This window comes from Doryrhamphus excisus, chromosome 7, assembly GCF_030265055.1.
Source record: "Doryrhamphus excisus isolate RoL2022-K1 chromosome 7, RoL_Dexc_1.0, whole genome shotgun sequence".
NCBI classification, from domain to species: Eukaryota; Metazoa; Chordata; class Actinopteri; order Syngnathiformes; family Syngnathidae; genus Doryrhamphus; species Doryrhamphus excisus.
Genome location: NC_080472.1, coordinates 5,579,289 through 5,596,819, shown reverse-complemented (window position 1 = coordinate 5,596,819; position 17,531 = coordinate 5,579,289). Strand labels below are relative to the sequence as shown.

The following is a 17,531-nucleotide window of genomic DNA, read 5'->3' as shown; positions in this document are numbered from 1 at the left end:
AAACAAAACATATAATCGCATATGGATACTGTTCAATCACCTGTTTTGCTGATTTATAATAATAATAATAATAATAATAATAATAATAATAATAATAATAATAATAATACGACTACTACTGTTACTACTACACTAATACATTTATATCAGGTGTGTATGCTTGTTTGAAAATAAAAATCATGATTAAAAAAAATTAGTTAATAATTGATTAAAATTTCAGCGTTCAGATAGACACAACAAAATTAAGACAATATAAAAAAAAGGCTAGCAGTAAAATCATAACAGGAAAAAGTAAATAAAACAACTTAAACAAAAAAAGACAAAACACCAGTCAAATTTTAAAAACTTCATCAGTAAATTAAAAATGACAAAACAACCAAAACAAAAAATGAAACAACAAAAAACATCAACATAACAAACTAACAACAAACTAAAACACAAAATTAAAACAACATTTAAACAACATATAAACATTCAAACACGAAATTACTAACAACAAAACAAAAAGCAAAGGCACATTTAAACATCTTAAAAAATAATACATATATGTAAAAATGTATTAAGCAATTATACGATGACATTCATACATGATACTGTCCACTTATGAATCAATTTACTTGCCAGTAAATAGAAACATGTTATATGATGTATAACGCGCAGCCATTCTTTGAATTTTTGCCTAATACCAATAACCTCCCCCAAGGAAAATATATAGCCGAGAATGTTTTTAGAGATTAGATGTGTCTAATGATGCTTCCCAGGCATGCATACCTGCATACTTCATCTGGAAGCACAGACTGCAGAGTGCCAGAGGCTGTACACATGCCAACCACTCAACTTTATTACTCAAGGAGCTTTGTGTCTTACAACAACATTTTAAATGTCTACTTTTGACACATGACTCGCTCCTCCTCCTTGAAACTCTCCTGCTAGCTTGACATTGATGTTTTTTTTTAGATTCCAGATCAACATTTGCGATAAAAGTGACTGTTAGGTTAGATTAATTTCCCTTCAATATGCTTCACACGCTTACGAAACACATTTAAAGTATGAAATGTATAGCTACTCGCCCCTCATAGAAGATAATGTAAGATGAGCCATGAACACATGGAACGGGAGCTGCTATGGTGCATTCAGGGACTGCCGAGCAAGGTGTCAAATATGACCGCTTGAGGAAAAACATTATCAATGAAGCATGAAGATATAAATATGTAAATGTTGTGGGCTTTTTCTACTGTGGTACATGTATGCCAGGGGTGTACAAACTTGACATATTCAAGAATGCGAGGGCCAATTTTCATATTCTGTAAAGATATGCTAAGACGTTATTTATGTATATTTCAGGAAAAAAATGCATCTCTGCTTTTTGATATAGGTGAAAAAGAATATTAGGACAAATGCTGGTCATTTCAAATTTTTCACATTTTTGCATTTTTTTCCAAATAGATAATTTTTCTTAAATAATCTTCCTAATTTTCCAAAATTACATCTTTATTTGAGTTTGTTTGTTTCCTATAATATTAAAAATACCATCCCTTTTAAAGAATATGTACACAACTCTATGCTACTAAGATGACATGTCATGGGTAAAATTCTAAAATTAAAACTGTAAAATAATATTTTGACTTTATTCTTGTAACATTATGCTTGCTTGTCATTATGACTTTTATTTATTTCATATTTCAACACTGTGCTGCTAAAATGATACTATTCTTAAAACTTCTTACAACTTTATAAAAAAATAATATTTATTTGATGAACAAAGGACAAAAAAAGGACCCTAGCTCCACAACACCTGAAGAGACAAAAAAACACACAAAACTATCGAAAAATGAAGACAAGATCAACTAAATAATAATAACAATCATAACAACAATAATAAATAATAAACTGTGATAACAATAACTCAATACTTTATATTAAAAAAATCATACAATCAAAATCATACAATGCCACTTGTTAATTTTTTTTCAAGTGTGTCATTGGCTATTAAAAAAAAACAGCTGGGGTCGCAAAAGGCCCTCGGGCCACACTTTGGACACTCCTGGTTTAAGACTTATGGTCATTTCAAAATAACCTTTGAAATCTTATTGCTGGCTGCAGCTTCCAGCTTTGGGGAACCCGTCCGTACCTTGGATAGTTCCATGATCCAACAAAAAGAGCCTATTGTCCGTGAATGCAGCATGAGTGCTCCACTAATGCTTCATGACTTAAGAAAATGATCCTTGTAGCTTCGTAGAACTTTTCTTTTACCTTTTTTTTAAACCTGGAAAAGCAGTAGCGTTTTTTTTTAAATCCTACTGCATTTGTTGCATTCCCGAAAAGGTTCCTGAGCTGGAAAAGAGGCTTATTTCAAACATTAGCAGTCACCGCATGCAGGCTTTTTCCACGCACTTTGCTGTCAATCATGTGCGTGTGATTTGGTTAACCTCTTCTACTATCACTGAGCTTTTATTCCCAACAAAAACCAAACTCTTGAGTCACGCTGGCAACAAAACAATTACTACTTCATGCAGTGTTGAGTTCCTAAGACAGTAATGAAGGTCCAATCAGAGTATTCCATGGATGCTCTCAATGACATGCGTTGCCCGCACACACGTTTAACATTTTAGATTTCGCCTTTGTTTGCTTGGCGGTGCTCTTTATGACGGTTGGCTGCCAGCGTCTCCTGTCTCCGAATCACAGCAGTTTTAGAGCAGACATTGTGAGCAGCATCTGTGGTCAGGAAAAAGTCGAAATGGAGAGTTGAGGCTGGCACAGGAAGTGGAAAAATTATTATTTTTTATTTTTAAAGTCTTTAAAATACGGTTTTGCAAAGTCCGCTTATGGAAAAACAAAAAAGATGACATGCCGCTTGGATTGGTGAGCTTGGTTAGGATGAACGTTTTCTGTTGACCAAATTTTTTTGCTCTTTTTTCTCAAATTTTATGGGGGGGGGGGGGGGGGGGGGGGGGGGGCTTAAACACAGTCATCCCTCACTATGTTGCACTTCGAACATTGTTCCAAAACTCTATCATGGTCTTCAAAAATGAATAAATAAATGATCACTGTTTCATGGCTGAATGGGGCCTATTTAAAAAAAATGGAAAATTCAGCAAACAGTGCATATTTTTGCCTACATTTAGCATTTTAAAGCATAAAACGTCTAAATGAGCTAACATACAAAATGAAGCCCTCCATTCAAATTGTGAATGTAGTACTCTACATTGGTCACTAGGTGTCAGTAATTGTTCAGTGAGACTAGCACCAGACTGATAAAGCTAATAAAGACCATATTAATAACACATAATATTAATAACTACGAAAATTTAAGTAGAAAATTTGAATGGGCCTGCCGTTGTAATTAATTACCCCAGGTACGGCACTGTACCTGGACAGTGGGATCAATTTCCCCACAATATTGGTAATGTTGACATTGGGACTGTTGCACCCATATAGTATGCTAATGTTGCTAACACCTAGCATAATAATATCTACATATGAAAATGGCAAAAATTTTAGTATTGCTAACATGCTAACATTAGCATACTAACACCTAGCATGATAGTGTGCACCTTTGAAAATGACTGAAAATGCACTTGTGCTTAAATTAGCATGCTAGCAATAGTAACATGCTAACATTAGCATGCTGACAATTAGCATAATAGTGTCTACCTATGAAAATCACCCAACATTTCTGAAAAACACAAGAAGGCAGCCTATGCTTAGGCTGTTTTTCATATATTACGCCACTGTTACATAAAATGTTGCACGTTATAAATAGCACACGCTCATCTATAAGGCCATCTCATCATCATCATCAATATTTGTGCCCTTTCATCATCGCCAGTACCGGACCTGAATTTACCTGGTATCGGATCGATCCTTCCATTTGCAGTGTCCCCTCATCCGGCTTTTAATAACGCTGCCAAATAATGCAAGAGTTCCAAGTGTGAAGTGGACACACATGATCAATAAGAATTTATTGTCACAAATCACACGTTGTTACACAAAAATACACAATTTATACAGGCCTAGAAGTCAAAGTAGATTTAACAACTAACTAAATACCAACAGTTAATATTGACTCACATTGCACACATTATTATTATTATTACACGTAACACAATAACACATAAAAATCACATTTATTTACAAAAAATGTTGATCTGACATCTTAAGCGCAAACACTGAAGTGTGTGTGTGTGTGTGTGAATATCATGTAAAAGCTGGCACACTACAAAGTATTCCGAAAAGGTTTGAGATGAAGAAAGTGAAGTGGTGTGAAATGTACAACAGCAAACACACCAGTCAAGACGCTATTGATGAAGTGCACTTTATGCCTCAACTCAGTCGACTCTGCGTTTATAAAATGTTTATAAATGTTGAATTTCTACACGGAATGACGACACGCTTTTTACACGGTAAGGTTGATGAGGTGATGATGATGATGGTGCGTGAGGCAGATGGAGTTGAACTTGTTCAACGCTGACGATACACTTCATCCCTCTACGCTTGTTGGGGTTACCAGAGGAGGTCGGTCACGCTTTCTCCATGAAACCGCGTCAGTGGAATGACGTCCTCATAATTATTCATGGCATCATCATTACAAAATACTCATCTAATTAATACAATACAAACAATATAGTATAACATCTCATCATCATAATAGAACACAATTTTCTTTTTTAATGAATACATTCACACATTACTAATACATTTTTTTAATTTATTGGTAAAATCTATTTTGTATTTTTTATTTGTATTCATTCATTTTAAAATGTATTTTATTTAATATTATTATATTAAATAATTTAAAATGGAATACCTTTTAAATTAGTAAATTATTACAAATAAGATACTAAGTAATTAAGTTCCACAAATTGATAATAAAAAATCCTTATTTATTAATTTATAAATGTGTTCAAATTATGTTTGTATTTTATTCATTTTTAAATAAAATTTAAATGTAGTAACGTATTCATAATTTTCTCAATATTAAATTAACAATTCTTTATTGCATTTTTATCAATTTTTAAATGATTTTCATTGTATATTATTTACAGTAAATGAATGACTTTACAATACATTAACTCATTTAAAAGTTAGTTAAAAATGAATAAAATACAACAGTAATTTTAACACATAAATAAAAATGTTTTTTCTTCAATCTATTAATTCACATCTATCATTTCTGGCAGTTTATTGGCTCCAGGCCCAATTATGATAAGTGAATATGCATTTCTTTTTACTTTTTCTTTTACGTATTCAACGACAAAACATCATGATTAATATATTTTTAAACATTTCAGATAGAATCAAAGTGTGAAGTGGCGAGGGACGAGGCCCTTCTTAATTTTTTTTGGGATTTTATTAATTGAAAAAAAAAATATGAACGTACTAGTTTAGTATTTATTAATTTAAAAATGTATTTCATATTACATGGTTATTGATATTGATTATTCTTTAGCATTTTATTCCTTCAATCCAAACCAATGAGGGTCAAACTATGCAAAGCGGTCATATTTGCAGAAGCAATGAAACTAAATAAGAAAGAGGTTGTTTTTAAATCAAATAATTCCCGATGAATATGAATGCATTTTAAGGTTGTTTTTTTTAAATAGTTTTAACCATAACTTCAACGTTAATGATATTATTCCAGAATACATCATGTACTTTTGTGTATATTTATAAAATGTATTATATTTAATACTTGTTGACGATCTGATACAAGCCACTTTCATACGCAAAGGGCCAATTAAGTGGTTGCGGGCTACCTGGGAGGAGACGTCGGAGAAGTATGAAAGTACCATGAGATGAGATGACCTCCTCTGGTAAAAGTACACTAAGTGTCTTTGAAGATGTTAAGACATTTCTGTGTCTCAATTGGTGCACTTGCGTATTTACAGTAATGGACGCTTACCAGCCTCAATAGTCACCATCTTGGCGATGTAGCTAAGCGGCATGGTTCCAATTGAGCATTGAAAAGGAGGGACGGAGATGAAGTGGGTAAATATTGCAAGGCCAGCAATACACACTCAAGAACTAAGTACACGGAGTACTTAGTGAAGTGCACCGACACGAGTATTCCATTTGAGACACTGCAGCATCCACGGGGGGCGGGGGATAAAGTGTTGCACGTTGACTGAGGTAGCGTCCATCTGACTCGTCTTTCAGTGATGAGGTATGTTGACACAAGCGCATTGTTGTGTGCATGCTGGATGGGTTCAAGCCGACATTCAGATGTGAGCCGGTGGCCGCCAAGCCAAAGAAAAATGCCACGTGATGGGTGCAAACGTCAGTCCGCTTCCTGTAGCGAAGGAGGAGGAAGAGCGGAGGGCGGCTTTTACTCAGAGAAAGGTGGGAACATGCCGAGGTCGGCAAAGTCCTCGATGTTGTAGTTGGCCGTTCCCTGGGTGGGATCTCCAGCCATGGGTAGCATGTCCTGGACACACGCAGAACGCAGACGTCAGCTTCAAAGTCTCAGCAGACCAATTATATGTGTGTGTGTGTGTGTGTATGTGTCACCTGGAAGACTTCAGTCTGGCTGGGGTTGGGGTGTGTGTGCTGCTCCCCAGCTTGTTGGGAGTGATGCTGATTCTGCCACTGGGACCAGACTTCACTGGGTCGACCCTGAAACTGAGCTCCAGTCTGGCTGCTCTCTCCTGACACGTCTGGAATCACACAAGACTTCGTTTTTAAAATGGCACCAAACATGACCGTATCATCACCTCTATTTGCCTCTAGCACCAAAAAAAATGGAGTGAATATGTGGGAATTTTATCAATATGTCTTTGGTAGAAAAAGAGTTAATAGCTTTAATATAATTTAAAATTAATAAAGTCCCAACATGTTACGTTAGCAATTAAAAAGTACAACATATACTAAAATAATTTTAACAAATTAATATATTATACAACATACTATATACAATATAACATATATAACAATATATGAATTAAAAAATGCTTTTCAACTAAAATATATATCACTTTTAATTTTATTAATTTGTTTAAATTATTTTAAAATATATTCGATATCATTATATTTTTTTAAATCATTTTTTATGTTTTATTAAATAATATAAATCAACATTTTAACAAACAAATACATTGACATTTTAATTCTATTTAAAATGTAATAAACACAAAAAGTATTAAGACATCAATACATTAGAAAATAAGATTAAGATTAATTTATTAATCACAAATTTAATTATTTGTAATTAATATAAATAAATCGATGTATTTACAAATACATATATTGTTATTTTTTATTTTTGTTCAATTGCATTATAGTCAATGTAATGCATTAAAAAAATAAGATTGATTAATTTCACTAATCACTAATTATTTGCGATTAAAAATAAATAAATAAATACATTTACAAATAAATATATATATTAAAACAACATTTTAAGATACTGTATGTTCATATATATTTTTTAATGTTGTTCAATTGTATTAATTGTAAAATTAATGCATTAATGTCTTCATCATATTACACATTATTATTATTACATTATATTACACTAATTGTTACACACGACTCTTTTCTATCCTATTGGAAAAAGCTAGTAATTGAACACATGATGACATGGTGTAAATTAACTATGGGCTAATGTTGAGACATGAAAAAAAGGGGTAGGACTCTTCCTCCCTCGTTCTTCCTACTCCTTTTCCGACGTGTTGACTTGTGCAAGTGTAAACGTGTGATGTATTTTCTTCTAACTTTGTTAAACATGTTCCAAACCGATAAACCGCCTTCCACATCAGACAGATGACATGGATGACACACCAAAAGCTGTGCTGCGGTTCGTCAGTCCTGAGTAGGCGTTGCCGCTGGGAGAGGAGGTCGCTGGGGATGAGAGCGGACTGTAAGAGGCTGCATCGGTCTGGTAGCTGTGTCCCGCACCGATACCAAATGGACTGGACTGGGCTTTACTGGACTGTGGAGCAGACACACTTGCTTAGATATTACACATACATTATACATTTAACATATATATAGAAGATCGTTTTTTTATGTTTTTGCTTTTTTAGGTATGTTGTAGGACTGGGCAATGTATTGATATTTAAAAATATCAATATCAACCTCGGCACATTGCTAATATATGGCTTTAAAAACTTGGACGTCAGACAGACAGATGCTAAGCCTGATGGAATTGACACTTTGGTATTCCTGCCACAACATAAGGACATGCCTGTGTTTACCTAAAAATACTACTGTTTCATTTAAAGTTCTAATCTACACCTTCTGCTCCGTCTTGGCAGTCAAATTCATCCATCCATTAGAGCACAAAAATATCTTAAATGCATTTTACTTGCTTCCTCCTCTGCTAGTGCTGGTAAAATAAACAAACAAATAAACGCTGATTTCCTCTCTTTGGAAGGACAGCAGTGACAAGCACCTTTCAGCTCACACACGCCCCCAAGCGTTCAGTATGAAACAAGTACAGCAAGCGCCTCAAAAAGAATAATGATGTCACACGTACATAACAGATATACTACACAGGCTGGAGAAAGTTATGGTGTGGAGAGGCGGGGTGTGTTACAGCCGCAAACGTAATTAACCACAAACGTAATACAAATCTGCAGCTTTGAATGTAATAATCCCGCAAATGTAATACATTTCCCACAAACATATTTTTGCCTACTGCAAACATAATACTGAATTATTAGTAATAATACTGAATTTATTACATTTTGTTTGTAGGCGTACATGTGCGTTTTAGTTACAGTATATTATTGTATGTGTGATTTTGTGTGTATGTGGTGAAGAAATAATCAAAATAAATTAATATAATAATAAAACATAATAAAAATAATTTTAATAATTGTACTAAAACAACTGCAATTATCACAATTATGTTATCTTTTTAATTTAAAATAAATTATAATTTAATAATTAGATTCCTTTAATGTATTATAATGCAATTATAATGTAATTTATAATAATATTTATAATAATATATATTTTTTCCACAAAAAAGAAAAAAAAAGAATTATCTTGTTAAAATCCTCAAAATGACATCTACACATTCTCCCTCATTAAAAGAATAAAAATCAAACAACAACAACAACCACAAAGATCATTATTTTGTCTCATATTACATTTGTGGTTATTACATTTATATTAAGTTATTACATTTACAGATTTTCACTTTCCCACATATGTAATAATAATGTAGGAAATTCAGTATTACGTTTGCAGTAGGCAAACATTATTACGTTTGTGGGAAATTTATTACATTTGCGGGATTATTACATTCAAAGCTGCAAATTTGTATTACATTTGTGGGCAGTTATTACGTTTGCGGGTGTACCTATGGACATTTTAGAGTCACCAATTAACCTAACATGCATGTGTTTGTATTATTATAATTATTATTATTAATAATAATAAATTATAATATTATCATTATTATTATTATATTTGATTCCATTTTTCTATAAGTTAGCCCAAGTTCACGAGTAAAATATCTCTGCTGCTTTGGTAGGAAGTATGAGCCTGTAAAATGTGTTGAGTGATGATGTGCCAATGTAGTCTGCAGCACAGCCATGTTTTTGAAAGAGTATGAAAGAACATGGCCGCCTGCACTTGAAGACTGTGTGGCATCTGGAGCATCTGGACAGAAGGAAAGAGCTTTTCATCTCGTACCCTTCCAATAAAATTCAACAATCTCTGCTGCCCCGCCCCCCTCCTGTTTCGATTCATACTGTGTTTGGAGAAGGCCAACGTAGGACCAGAAATTTGGTCGCGCTCTAAACTTGATCATGATGTCAGATTGAAACATCTGTTCAGGGACGGTGAAAACATCATGCCTCTCTTTTACTCGAAATTATCTCACTTCAGTCGTTTGATTCATTTGCTGGAAATGTGAATTCATCCTGAACACATTCTTTTACTTGAAGCTTTCCAGATATCTAGAGTCTCTAAGTCAGGGATGTCCTAAATGCGGGCCGAGGGCCATTTGTGGCCCACAGATTATTTTTTATTGCCCTTGGCTTATTCTATAAATAGAGGTGAATAATAAAATGGAAGAAAACAGCAAAAATGGGGGAAAAAGCAGTATTTTGCAGTTATACGAATAAAGTTATAACATTATGAAGAAAAAAAAATATTAAATTAATACAACAAGGTAAATAAATAATACAATAACAAAATAAATATATTAAAGTTGAAATATTATGAGAAAGAAACAGTACAAAATAAAATTGCAATCTTTAGCAAATTAGGGCACAAAAAACTTATACTTACTACTACTTACTTATATATATATATATATATATATATATATATATATAATATTACGAGGATAAAGTCAAAATATTATGGTAATAAAGTCATAACACGACAAGAAAAAAAATGTAAAAGTTTAAATATTTTTTGGGGAAAAAACATCTGCTTTCAAATGAATCTGTGCAACAATTGTTGTTTGACCATCATTTTGGGTGCTGGAGCCTATCCCAGCTGTCTTGAGGAAAGAGGCGGGGTACACCCTGGACTGGTGGCCAGCCAATCACAGGGCACATATAGACAAACAACCATTCACACTCACATTCATACCTATGGACAATTTGGAGTGGCCAATTAACCTAGCATGTTTTTGGAATGTGGGAGGAAACCGGAGTACCCGGAGAAAACCCACGCATGCACGGGGAGAACATGCAAACTCCACACAGAGATGGCCGAGGGTGGGATTGAACTCTGGTCTCCTAGCTGTGTGGCCTGTGTGCTAACCACTCGTCCGCCATGCAGCAGCCTTCTAAGTATATATTTTTTAGCATTGTTAGAGCTCCCTATACATGGCATAACACCCCTATAGTCACCTTTACACTAGACATAATAAGAGGTCTGCATGCTAACCACTCGACTGCCATGCAGCCCTGCATGAAAACATTATGGGCCCAAACCTGAAGTTGAAGGTTTGTATGTTAGCTTGTATTACCTGTCCAGAGAAGGGGGGTCGGTTGCCTGACCAAGACACCTGGCCTGGGTTCAGTTGTCTTGAGATCTGAGCAAGATTCTGATTGGATGAACTTGATGCTTGGATGTCATTTACACCTGGGACGTGGATCACAGAGGAACTGTGGGGACATAGAGAGTAGAAACATCAGCAAGATACATTAAATCACAGCCCTTTAGTCACCTTCACACTCATTACCCAATATACAGTAGTAGACATAAAAAAAAGCCTGTTGTTCCGGCAATGAGGTCTGTTGCTTGTGTGTCAAACCAAACAATACGGACACGTAGTGACCATTGTCATTTTCATCACCACATCTTTTGAATGCCTTATATTTGTTTTATGCCATTTAGACACTTTTATACTTAAAATGCTTGATTTAGGAACAAAAACCCCTTATGTTTTTTTTTTACCAATAGTAGGCCATATTCTATCAGAAAACATAAAGTCAGGCTTTGCATAGCAATTTGAAGGCTAAAAGTCAGGTAACCATTCACACTCACATTCATACCTATGGACAATTTGGTGTCGCCAATTAACCTAGCATGTGGGAGAAAACCCACGCATGCACGGGGAGAACATGCAAACTCCACACAGAGATGGCCGAGGGTGGAATTGAACTCGGGTGTCCTTGCTATGAGGCCTGCTTGCTAACCGCTCTGTCACCGTGCAGCCCCCCTATGAATTCATTGAATAAATACAGTAAGAAGTGTTGATTTGTAACAATTAACACCCTATTGAAGCATTACAATTGTCAAATGGATTTAAAATGAGTGTTCACGGTAATAAAATGAACTTTGGAAATGAGCTAAGACAGGCGTGGGCAAACTTTTTGACTCATGTTCAAAAATGTGGTATTTTTTGGCTAAAATGTTGGCTGTAAAAGTGTCATACAAGCTGCGGCATGTGCTCGGTCCCTTTTCAAACATCTGGAGGTTGTTTTGCACAACTGCATGCTAAAAATGTTAGAATGGGTATCATGACAGACCAAGTTTAAAAAAAAAAAACCCATAGAATTTTACAGGTTTTTAAACTGAATACACACAGAAAGTGCATGAAAAAAAGATATGGGATTTACAATATGAACTAGGAGCTTCCTTACATTGAACATCAAGTGTATGTGAACGTCACTCTGTGACACCGTCTTTTGTAGTCAAGCAGAAGCACAGTAAAAATGTGACAAACATGGCGAAACACCCATGTTTGGTATAGAATTGTGGTAAATAGTTTATAGAATGTGGTATAGAATTTACTTCTCTTTACTTCTCTTCTTATTGTCATATTGGCTGCTCTGTATACAACCCCCACTCTGCTTTGTATCACAGCCTCAACTTGGGATCTGCTGTGACAAAGACTCTATAAGATTACTGTCTATATCACAAGAAAGTGCATCAGCTCTACCATCATAAACTATTGGAATTATGCAGATATTTTTATAACTTTTTTCCGCCAAAGACCACATATGGAAAAAAGAAAGGATGCAACAAGTATATTTTGAAAAGCGACAAACATAGATATGATAAAAACTTACATATTTCAAGAAAAAGCTGCATCTCAGTTAGGTGAAAAAGTTTGATTTGTCCCCCCATTTTCGCTGTTTTTTATTTTTTATTTTCCAAATTTTTCAACTGTCTGTCAATTTTGTTTTCATAATATTCCAACTTTATTCCCATTATATTTTCAGTTTATTCCCATAATATTTTGACTTATTCCCCAACCTTAAACCTTAAAAAAATATTTATTTCTCGTAATATTATGAAATTTAAACTCTAAGTTACTAAAATGACTTAATTTTTTCAGAATGCTACAGTTTTATATCAGCTTTAAAACATATATTTTATGCTTTTTTTTTTACTGTATTCTGGTAAAATTCACGTGTTTCTGGTAGTTTTTCCCTCCCAACTATTTCAACCACCTCCTTTTTAAACATTATTTCCTAAATATTTTTACTTTATTCATAACATTCCAACCTTTTTCTGCAACCGAATTTTCCAAAAATTACAACCTTGTTTTATTTCTCTTAATCATATTACAAAACATTACAAAAAATAAAGTATTTTTCTTTCAGATTTCAACTTTATGCTACTAAAATGACATTTTACTGGTTGCAAATGGCCCCCATGCTGCACTTTGGAACCCCTAGTTTAAGATTTAAGACTTAAAAATAACATTTGAAGCTATAAACTGGGATAGTTACATGACGCACTCCAAGCTATATGTCACTTGTACATCACACGACGCTGTAGAGCACACATCACATTTAAAGGCTTCTTATGGCTTCAAGCACCTAAAGGTTTTGCCAGTGTGTCCCTGCTGGAATGGAGAGCTCTGGGAATAGAGCTGCTGTCCTCCCGCTGTCGAGGAGGGAACCATCATCTTCTTGTCTCCAGCTGCGAACACACATACACACACATTCACACAGAGCAGATTAAAATGATAGTTAATAACAGGAAATAGCCGCTTGATAAGCTTGGTTGATGAATTAATTAATTACGCATCAGTTCCGTGATCATAATCTGAGCCTATTATGATTCAGGAAGAATATGTAAAACACTCCACATACATCCGGAGATGTTGGTGTACATTTCAGCAAAGCGTGGGTCTCTCTCCTGGGAGAAAAGAGCTTCTGGTTTGTCAATGTTCTTCCCAGCCTCATGGACGCCACTGTTCACGTTGGCCACAGGAACCTGAGAAGACAAGAAGCTCGGTCACCAAGCAAATACAGTATAACATGTCTCACTTTTCATGATTTATCATTTGAATTATTTCAATTAGAGTTTTTTTGACCTGGGAAAGATCATAGGCAGTCAGTCCATCTCTCTGGTGAACTTCTAGCTCCGCCTGCTGCTGCTGAAGCTGTCTGTAAGGACCACAACATATACATCATCAGCAACGAGGTGCTTTGCATACAGTAATCACTCCATCATTCCAACATTATCCTCAGTCCACAACAGAAGAAGGCATTGGAATCTTTGATGCGAAAAAAAAAGCAATCCTAAAAATCACATAACCTTGCAAACTCCTATTACCGGTTTGTTGTTTTCCTCGATGTTGCATGATTGATGTTAGTATCTGGTGCTTGTGTAGCTTCCAATGCACGTCTAACTTCCATGTCAACAACCTCTGTACCTAATTCACAACTGCTGCTGCATAGTATGTAGAGTGGAACCGTGAGTGGAAGACATTCCAAAGTGGAAAAACAAATATTACATTGCGTGGTGGAATTATGCGCATTTTGCAATACGACACAGACGCAGGGATGGAGTTTGTTAAAGAATAGCAAGGAATGTATGATTAGAGGAGTCATGAACTGGCATGACAGCCTCAGCATATTTTTTGGACCATCACAGAAGCAACATGACTTGGAATGTCGGGAATGTAACATGAACACATGTAACTGATGCACGTCCACAAGCAGCTAAACAAAGCAGTGACCTAGCCTGACGATGTAAAGTATTTTATTTTAATTAATTTTAAAATTAGCTTTCTTTGGGCACTCCATCCCACAGATGTACATAGTACAAATGGTCTAGTTTGTGTATACTGTTCGAAAAACGAGTTTGGTAAATAACTTTTGTACAATATTGTGGTGTCTGCATCGGAGTCCAAGAGTCGTCACACGGAGTCTGAACATTTTCTAATGATGTTGCACGCTTGATATTCTCAGAGCCACCTGAAATAATATAAGCAAGTAGGACTTCTTGACTTCCCGCTCAAATATAGTAAGTGAGTGCCAAGCGACCATGACCTCATCAGTTCATCACTGGGTCCAAATGGACATTTGTACCAGATGCTAGACAAGTCATTTCTGGCATTCCTGGAAGGTTACACAAGAAGAACGTGACAGATGTGAGGCTACTGTGACCTTGACCAAACCATCACCTAAATTTCGCCATAGTCTTCCGAATTTGTCCTACATTATACAGTGTTTGTCCACATCTAAGCCGACATTTAAAACATTTCCAGACCCGACTGCAATAAATGAATAGCCGCCAACTTCTAAATTGAATATTTTTGTCATTAGAACATAGAAAACTGGTTTACATTTCATTCATTCATTTTCTACTTCTTATCCTCACGAGGGTCGCAGGGGTGCTGGAGCCTATCCCAGCTGTCTTCGGGCAAGAGGCGGGGTACACCCTGGACTGGTGGCCAGCCAATCACAGGGCACATATAGACAAACAACCATTCACACTCACATTCATACCTATGGACAATTTGGAGTCGCCAATTAACCTAGCATGTTTTTGGAATGTGGAGAAAACCCACGCATGCACGGGTAGAACATGCAAACTCCACACAGAGATGGCCGAGGTTGGAATTGAACTCGGGTCTCCTAGCTGTGTGGCCTGTGTGCTAACCACTCGTCCGCCATGCAGCGGCCTTCTAAGTATATATATTTTTTAGCATTATTAGAGCTCCCTAGACATGACATAATACCCCTATAGTCACCTTTACACTAGACATAATAAGAGAAAATAAGCCATATAAGACATAAAATAAGACTGGTGACAGTGTGTGTTCCTGGAGCGGACAGGAAGTGACGTCCAGAGTTCAGGGTCACAGTAGTTGCCACATTAACTAATTAATTAGTAATTTTTTTTTTATTATTCTTGGCCTAATTAAGGCATAAAAAATACAAAATTAACTAAAATACAAATACAGTTTAAAGGACGTGAATGATTTGTAGTCTGCACTGGCTCATAGCAGAGATTCAAGTGATGTGTCATTAGTTTTCGGAAAGGAAGAAACATCTGGGGATGAAATAGAGACGGTGCAGAACATGGAATTAAGCCGTATTTATCACAACCACCGGTAATGGGACTGTTTTGTTCCCTGTGGGAACAAAACATTTTGGCATGACTACTATTTTCCTAAAAAATAAACCAAACAAAGTTGATGAGTTAACTCCAGTGTTTGCTCACTAACCCAAGATGAGAGCCGTCGCTAGGCCGACACCATTTGGGAAATGCTCCCTATCCCAAATGCTCCTTAAGGCGATCGGACAAAATTCCCGCAACGTACATTAAATGTAGTTTTTACTCATTTTAATGTACGCTTTCAAAAACCGAACGAACAATAATATAACAAACAAAAATATTTTTGGAAAGAAAATGGATGGATGGTAAACTACGTATATATCATTTTCTTTAAGGAAACTAATCAAAGTTTGAACATGTTACTTTACAAGTAGAAAAGATGTGTGGTATGAGTCACTTACTTGACATTTGTGTTGGTGCAGATGATATACTCGATCTCATCAGAGTAGGGGTTCTGGAAGGTAAAACTGCTGGTTCGGATCAGCATCCACTCTCTGTTTTTCATGCGGAAACGGTACATCACCGACAGAACTTGACCCTTTAGCTTCACCACCTGAATAACAAAAGCCAGGCATCAGGATGGATGTTTTAGATAATGCATTCCAATTTGACTTAGGTACACAGTTGTAGCAGCATGTTCATGTGCATGAAAACACAATGTGTCCAATGCAGAGGCGTCAAAACTTTTTCCATCAAGGGGCCACATAATAAAAAATAAAAGGGAAGGGTGTGGGTTTTTTACTATACACACTAAACTATACACAAAAATTCAGATTCAAATATCACTTTCAGAGAATTAATGTTCAGGTTGGGATTGACAGTTGAAGTTTCACTTTGACGTATGGAGAGGGAAAGTATTTGATATTATTTGAATTAGTACGGGGGGGATTTCATTCATTTATTTTCTACCGCTTGTGCTGGAGTCTATCCCAGCTGTCTTCGGGCAAGAGGCGGGGTACACCCGCGGTGTGTTGCAGGGTCTTCCGGCAACACAAAGCTGCCCGGCGGATGCCTGTCTGTAAATCATGCGACAGAAAAATATATCGGCGAACCCACGCGCGTATCGGCCGATACCGATTCAAGTAAAGAACACAAATATCAGCCCGATATATCGGCCGGCCGATGTATCGGTCGATTCTTAGATGACACAGCTGATTTAGGAGCAGTCATGATTTTGATCGGTTATGAACGAACGGGTCAAAAGAACTAGTTCTTTTTTGTGAACGGAATGAATGAGGTCACCGCCCCTCAAATACCCGTTCAGTTGCAAATGCTTTTTTTGATTGGCTGGCGAGTCAGTTCACCGTTCCTTTTGTAGGGCGGGGATAATTATATCTCATATTTGGTTTTCATTTAGGGTGCATTCTTAAGTTTTTCAACGCACATTTATCTAAATATTTTCTTTATATCTTAATTCATATTTGTTTGCACTGAAGTTGAGTATTTTCTTTTTGTATTGCACAAAGCACATGTAATATTTAATATTTATATACTTGATATTTAGGGCTATAGGGTTTTACATTTCATTCATTCATTCAGTCATTAATTTTCTACCGGTTATCCCCACAAAGGTCGCAGGCGGCGTACACCCTGGACTGGTCGTCAGCCAATCACAGGGCACATATAGACAAACAACCATTCACACTCACATTCATACCTATGGACAATTTGGAGTCGCCAGTTAACCTAGCATGTTTTTTTTTGGAATGTGGGAGGAAACCGGAGAAAAACATGGAGATCATGCAAACTCAACACAGAGATGC

At 35.8% G+C, this 17,531-nt stretch overlaps 1 protein-coding gene across 2 annotated transcripts in view; it reads right to left on the bottom strand.

The window, feature by feature from the left end:
- Positions 1–3,932: 3,932 nt before the first annotated feature.
- The window catches only part of arnt2 (aryl-hydrocarbon receptor nuclear translocator 2), a 48,796-nt gene continuing 35,197 nt past the window's right edge, over positions 3,933–17,531 (bottom strand). For both annotated transcript variants that reach the window (XM_058078311.1, XM_058078312.1), the window contains 8 exons: positions 16,170–16,321; positions 13,736–13,808; positions 13,512–13,635; positions 13,236–13,338; positions 10,931–11,069; positions 7,777–7,927; positions 6,508–6,653; positions 3,933–6,424 (listed from right to left, as the gene is read on the bottom strand). In XM_058078311.1, the coding sequence (XP_057934294.1) occupies positions 6,326–6,424; positions 6,508–6,653; positions 7,777–7,927; positions 10,931–11,069; positions 13,236–13,338; positions 13,512–13,635; positions 13,736–13,808; positions 16,170–16,321 (987 nt within the window). In that variant the 3' untranslated portion in view covers positions 3,933–6,325. The remainder of the gene's footprint in view (positions 6,425–6,507; positions 6,654–7,776; positions 7,928–10,930; positions 11,070–13,235; positions 13,339–13,511; positions 13,636–13,735; positions 13,809–16,169; positions 16,322–17,531) is intronic.